The 7,067-nt window shown below is 47.6% G+C and overlaps 1 protein-coding gene across 1 annotated transcript; it reads left to right on the forward strand.

Moving 5' to 3' along the window:
* Positions 1-1,279: 1,279 nt before the first annotated feature.
* Positions 1,280-2,786, forward strand: LOC137419473 (uncharacterized). Its single transcript, XM_078778692.1, has 3 exons — positions 1,280-1,682; positions 1,861-2,038; positions 2,196-2,786. Exons 1-3 carry the CDS (start codon positions 1,280-1,282, stop codon positions 2,728-2,730), a joined length of 1,116 nt encoding a protein of 371 aa, XP_078634818.1. The 3' UTR covers positions 2,731-2,786.
* Positions 2,787-7,067: the final 4,281 nt, after the last annotated feature.

A 7,067-nucleotide genomic window follows, 5' to 3' on the forward strand; every position in this document is an offset into this window, starting at 1 on the left:
TCATCTGTGCACGCTCGGATACACCAGCTGAAAGGCTCATACAGGCAACTCCAAAGGGATACTCAACTTTATTGAAACAAGCAGAAACTGTCGAAAATGTTACTGTTGTGGAACGTATGAAGGAGGCTCAAAAGGAAGGAAAACTGAGGTACCACCAGAAGTGTAAAAATGATCTGTACAACAACTTTGTTGCAACCACCAAGAAGTCAGCTCAAGCATCAAAGGCAGAGAAAGAGTCATCAAAGTTGAAGAGAAGACGCACTACTTGTGAGTTCAGTTCATCAACTGGCTGCAGTTCTAGAAGATCACAGTCAGTTGACCTCCTGTATAAGGATGTATGCATTCTTTGCAACCAACCAGCCCAGCTCTACAAAAATAATCCAGCACAAGCTAGAAAGAAATACAGAGTGCCAGATAATTTGACTGCAGATACACTGAAGGCAAGCTTGCTGAAGACAGCACGGAGTCGCGGGGATGACTGGGGCACTGAAGTCACTGGACGCCTGGAAGGGATCAACGACTTGGTAGCAGAAGAAACACTGTACCATTTGCGATGCAAACTTATGTTTGCGAGAGGTGACAGTTTGTCCAAGACTGATGAGGAAGGAAAAAGGAAGAGAGGACAGAGGAGTATTTATGAGGAGCGAGAGGCAGTTTTTATTGAATTCTGCGAATGGTTAGACTCAGAATTAGAGCATGGGGTAATGAACATGGACCAAGTCCATGAAAAGCTGCAGGAGTTTGATCAGTCACCAGAGAAGAGCCTTTCTTATTCAAAGCATTGGCTAAAGATAAAACTTCTAGAGAAATACGAAGACACCTTGTATTTCACAACACAGGAAAGAAGGGCAGATGTACTCTGTCTCAAAGATGGCACCGACAATATTCTGCGAGAGCATCATGCTAATCTTGACCATGGAGATGAGAAGATTCAGATCATAAAGACGGCACTCAAGTTCATATCCAATGATATTGCCTTGATTGATTTAGGTCCAAAGTTGACTTTGACTCCAAAAGTTGAAAGTTGAAAGTTGAAAAAGATTCACCTTGACTCACTAAAGTTGTTCAACCGACTGATCATTTTCGCCCAGCGGGATATGACAGTTGAGACAAGCTTACAGTATGAGCTGACTCCCTTCCCATTGTCCCTGTTCAGCAACAAAGATCAGAAGATGAACAAGGCAAACAAGGCAGACTTTTCAAATACAAGCCTGAAGGCGTTAACTGATCCACTTGACTTGACTAACCAACCCTGCTGCACCCTCGTAATTGATGGCGGATGGCTTATCTACATGGTGAAGTGGGAACAACGTCAGACCTGGCAGGAGATCGCCAACAGTTACCTGAGCTACGTGCAGTATCTGGGCCCTGCTCCCAGAAGATCATTGTGGTCTTTGATGGCTACAGCAGATCACCAAAAGATCACGACCACATCCGGCGTACCAAGAATTCCTGCTGTAATCTCCAGATTCGACCGGATATGTCCAACTGGACCCCAAGAGCAAAGTTTCTGGACAACACTCATAACAAGAGTGAGCTCATCCACCTTCTCTCTTCAACCTTCCGAAAACATCACATCACTGTGGAGCAGTGTGACAATGATGCTGACACTTCAATTGTGAGAGAGGCATTGGCTGCTGCTTCAGATGGCTCTGTTGAGGTCAGTACCATTTGTGTCTTCAGTTAGTATAACTATTGGATGGAGCCCGGGGGGAGATGGGGTAATTTAAAAATAAGAGAATTCACACTGTTGAAAAGTTAAATCTGTTCTTGAACGGTTCATTATGCTTTGTACATGTTGTTATATTTTCAGGTGCGGGCAGAAGATGCAGACGTGCTGGTAATGCTGGTGCACCATAGCTAAAGACAGCCACCATCCACTCTTCTTAACCACATCAAACGGCTCTTATGACGTCCGAAAGATCAAAGAATTTCTCTCCGAAACACAGAAGAGCTACCTGCTCTTCTGTCACGCCTTCACGGGGTGTGATACGGTTTCTGCAATCGCTCGTCATGGGAAAACAACTCTATTTGCCAGGTAATAATGATAATACTACTATTACGTCGGCAAATAATACTAATACTAATAATAATTATAATCATTGTCATCATAGTATAAATGTTAAAAATAATAATTATTTTATTTCTGTTTTACATTATACTTTACTTGACATAGACCTGGTGCTTTTTTTTAGGTTTTGCGAAGGGGACGCGGCTGAGTACATCGACATCTTCCTTGACACAGAAGCCACCAAGGAAACAGTGATTCAGGCTGGTACTGCGATTTTCAAGTACATTTACCATGGACGAGATACTACATTGGGTGAAATTCGGTACAACATGTTCTCAAGGAAGGCAGCGGCAGGAGTGATCAAACCAGAGACTCTACCTCCAACAGAGGGTGCAGCTGCACAACATTCACTCCGTGCCTACCTGCAGACCCGGGACTGGATCCTTCTACAGAGCATGTCTCTGAACCCCAGTGACTATGGATGGACAATAGGTGTGCATGGGTATGAGCCAGTTCCAACACTGGACCCTACGGCTCCTGAGGAGCTATTGCAGTTCACGAGCTGTAATTGTCATGGAGATTGCAGCAACCGGCGATGCAGCTGCAAGAAGAATGGGGTCACGTGCATCTCGGCCTGTGGAGTCTGTAATGGCATTACATGCAGAAACTGCAGTCATGATGTTGTTGAGTCTGAAGAAGACATAGACAATGACTGTTGAAACTTCTGACATTGTGAATGAGAAATACCTCTTGAGTATTATATATGTATGTGAAATAAAAGCTACTTTGTGGGTAAAGGTAAAAGTGAAAATATAAATGTTAACAATCAACTCAGAATCATGAAAAACCCTTATTTGTTCCCTCATAAGTTACTTAAGGGCCGATTAAAAAAAAAAAATTCTCGAAAATAATTTTTTGGTACCCGAATTCAACAGCTTTTTTTCTGGGTTTCCCACGGGAGTTGAACTTCAACATTTTAACACATGTTATTACACACCTTTACAAACATATTGGTGAAGAAATTTTTTGGTAACAATTTAGTTAACAGATTTGTGAAATATCTCATAAAATGCCCTTACTATTACAAGAAATAGCCCTAGAATTAACCCTTGTTTACATACACTAGAGGTTTGCAAACCACAGCTATGTGACAAATATGATGCATTCTCACCTGCAGTTTGAGGCCTCAACATGGGAACCTGACCGCAGTCCAGAGGTTATCATATCATAAACTAGAGAGTTCATTGGACACCTAAGTCACCCTGCGCAGTCTTGAGAAAAAGTACATGGGAATATAAGGGTCTTTTCAACTCTTGCTTTGCGTTTTCGAGCACGATCAGTCTATACTCTATATTTCCTATGAGCCGAGGTTTTGTCTGAATCTATATATTCCCCGATGTTGAGAGTGCAAGCAGCAAATTTGATTGGTTGAGATTCTGTAGAATGGCATATAACGATTTGTCAAAATTCTGTCATATTGACTGTTTTTGGAAATACCTACAAGGACATTTGTTTTCTCCAGTATTCAAGTTTATAATTCAATTGAAAAAAAAAAAAAACTTTTAAAGGCTGTAGGAAAAAAAAAATCAGAAGTATACCACCAATGGTATGCACCGCCTTTTACACCACCGTATTTTACACGTTAAATTAATTATTCGTGCCTGTTGTTTGTGTCCTTTATGATGCCCCTAAAACAGTAAGTTTCCTGTTTGGAATGATTTTCAATTTTGTTTCACTGCCAGACAGGCAGATACACAAAATAATACCTTACACCTCTGTTCCTCACTGTGCATGTGTGCTCGAGACGAGATTCTGTACAATTTGATTTGTACAGAATCTCGCTTCTACAAACTGTACGAGATTCCAAATTCAGAGCCAAAGTACTGCTCAACTGCAGATTTATGTTCTGATTCGTATTCTAGTGTTCAAACTAGAACATTCAATTTACACCAAGTAGTTCCGCGATCATAGACTGATGCCTGTGGACAGACAGACAGACGGACAGACAGACAGACAGAGTGAACCAATTGCTTAACCCCACCTTTCATTTGGCACGTGGGGTAAAAACAATCAGGCAGGTTAGGACCAATGAAGAAGTGTCAGCATCACACTGCGCACCTGTATGCCAATCTAGTGATGGTGGGAGAGGGAGAATTATCAAGACTCATTGACCTTCTCTTTTTAATCTACATTATCACATGAAATGATAATATTATTGCACATTTGAAGATACAACATAAACTATCTCATTATACAAAGGGAAATTCTATCTTAGCACATTTCACAGATGAATTATCCGTAATTTTACCTGTGGGCTGGCAGGATGGCCTCAAGGTACGCACATTGACCTCGAAGCTGTCCAGCCTGGGTTCGAATCCTGACCCAACTATAAACTGTCATCCCGTTGTTTCATAGGCAGAGTGATTTATAAATGTGTGTGTCATCCCTCGGATGGACGTTACAATGGCTGTCACACGTCTGTCGTTATTAGTTGGTAGACATTTGAGAGGCAAGCTATCGCCGGCACTCTGGCCAAGTTCCAAAATCCTGCCCCAACTGATGCTGGGAAGGAAATGGCAAACCTGCTAGTATAACCCTTGCTAAGAAACTGCTTTGGCAGCACTGATACTCTTTAACAGAATATGGTAAAGCAGAATCAAAATCAGAGAACAGTTTATCATCTTAAATGCAGTGGGGGTACATATGTGGGTGTGTGTGGAGGAGTGGAGAAGGTAATGGAGGAGTGGGGTAGAGATGAGAGGAAGTTTGGGTAGAGCCGTGGAGGCAGTGCGGATGAGAGACGGGGTGGAGGATGTCAGGGTGGGTCGCTGCCCTAGGGCCCGGGGTCTGTTGAGGGGCCCGAGCTTCTCCCGTTTTAACAGTACAGCGAAACACCTCGTTGGCTCATCCTCACTACCTCATCAATACATGATTGAAGTCATGGCCAGTGAAAGATGACGTTTTTTTTTGTTTGTTTTTTGTATACAAGATCGAGGCTCGTGAAAGAGCGAACATTAATCACACAGAAAGACAAACCGACACAAAAACATATAACATCGGGAGCGGTAGACAAGATGGGGAGAGAGGGTGGAAGGACACAAACACAACATTTGAGAGCAGGGACCGAGAGACATGGAGACATCGAGAGATCTGAGAGAGGGCGAGGGCTTTGGGGGGGGGGGGGGGGAGCATGGGAAGGGGGGGGGGGGGTGGGAGAGGTATAAAGCATATGGACACGGCCAGGACTTCCAGGAAAGAAGTTGGAATTTCAAACAAGGTGGATCTGGGGTGAATTAGCGGGGGTAGAAAAGATCAAGGTTTTGGATGGGGGAAGATAAGAGATGGTGGTGAACAGCTGTTTTAAAGACCTGGAGGGAGGAGTGGGATTGAAGGGAGTGAGGGAGTTTGTTCCAGAGCCGGGAGAAAAGAGGAATGAAAGAGTGAAGGTGAGCAGAGAGCACGTTATGCTTTGTTTGAAATCCCACATTCTTGCGGGGTTTGTCGGGGGAAGTTTGGCTCACAAACCTCCTGGTCAGGCATTTGTTATTTGCTCAGGGTGACGGAAACAAGTGTTAGAGAGAGTTAGACAGAGTTAGAGAGAGTTAGAGAGAAATATATATATTGTAGGAGCTATGCTCCAACGTAAATCGAAAGAATGGACGCGACAAAAAGCTGGAATTCGTCCGAGTTTCTTTATTATGTCAAATCAACTCGGGTACTCTGAAAAGCCCGTTTATCGGGCAGCAATATATATACACATTATCCCGGAGCGTTTGCCCGGGAAAGGCGAGAGGGGGCGTGTCCGGGCGTCCCGGACGAGGCCTGGCAAGTCGAGAGCGGGCATGCTCGGGCGTCCTGCACGAGCCCGGCATGGTGATCGCTCCGTGTCCTCGGTAGGTGCAAGGCGATTGTGTATACCCAGCTACACACGTCCCACCAGAATCGACTTGCACCGGCAGGGTCAATTTAAGGGGGGTCCTGATGACCCGGCCGAAGCGACCCCTAGCGGGTCGTGGGGGGGGGGGGTCCGGTGTGGTGGTGGGCGGTCGAGTGGGGGGCACCGTGGACGGGGGGTGGGCTCGCCGCGGCGGAAGGGCCAACCGTGGCGGTTGGTCGATGTCCACGTGCGCCGGCTTGAGGCGGTCCACCGCAATCCGGTCCGACCTGCCGCCTATGTCGATGACGAACGACTTGTCGTCCCGTCGCAGGACCCGGAAGGGCCCGTCATACGGCGGCCGGAGTGGCCCCCGATGTGCGTCATGATGCACAAAAACGTACTCCGCTTTGCGAAGCGCTGGGGGGACGTAGGACTGGGGGTCACCATGGTGGGACGTTGGCACGGGGGCAAACCGTCGGGCGGTCTCCTGGAGGTCCGAGCGCTGGTGAGCTGCAGACCAGGGACTGGTAGCGTCGTGCACGAATTCGCCCGGGATGCGTAGCGCTTGGCCGTAGACAAGCTTGGTGGTGGACGCTCGGAGGTCCTCCTTGGGGGCCGTGCGGAGGCCCAAAAGGACCCACGGCAGCCGGTCGGCCCAACCGCCGTCCTGAAGGCCGGCCATGAGCGCGGCCTTCATGGAGCGGTGAAATCGCTCGCACAACCCGTTGGCTTGGGGGTGGTAGGCCGTAGTACGGTGGAGCTTGACCCCCAGGTTGCGGGCGACCGTGCCCCACAGCTCGGAGGTGAACTGCAGTCCGCGGTCCGACGAGATGTCCACCGGAGCGCCGAAGCGGGCGACCCAGGTGGCGATGAAAGCCTGCGCCACGTCGGCGGTGGTGGTGGAGACGAGGGGAATGGCCTCCGGCCACCTGATGGTCCTGTCCACCATGGTGAGCAGGTGTGTGAAACCCCGTGATGGGGGGAGGGGGCCCACCAGGTCCACGTTGACGTGGTCGAAACGTCGTTCGGGCACGGTGAAAGGTGCCAGCGGGGCCTGGGTGTGTCGGTGGAACTTGGCCTGTTGGCAGGCTGTGCAGGTGCTGGTCCAATCGCGGACGTCCCGTCGAAGGCCGTGCCAGACGAATCGCGCCGACACCAGCTTCTGGGAAGCTTTCCAGC

The sequence above is a fragment of the Myxine glutinosa genome, chromosome 1 (genome assembly GCF_964187855.1).
Source record: "Myxine glutinosa chromosome 1, kmMyxGlut1.1, whole genome shotgun sequence".
Classification (NCBI taxonomy): Eukaryota; Metazoa; Chordata; class Myxini; order Myxiniformes; family Myxinidae; genus Myxine; species Myxine glutinosa.

Coding starts and splice junctions, on each gene's coding strand:
- LOC137419473 (XM_078778692.1), top strand. CDS start 1,280: ATGGCTTATCTACATGGTGAAGTGGGAACAACGTCAGACCTGGCAGGA. Junction 1,683..1,860: donor CAGTACCATTTGTGTCTTCA/GTTAGTATAACT, acceptor GGTGCACCATAG/CTAAAGACAGCCACCATCCA. Junction 2,039..2,195: donor AAAACAACTCTATTTGCCAG/GTAATAATGATA, acceptor GCTTTTTTTTAG/GTTTTGCGAAGGGGACGCGG.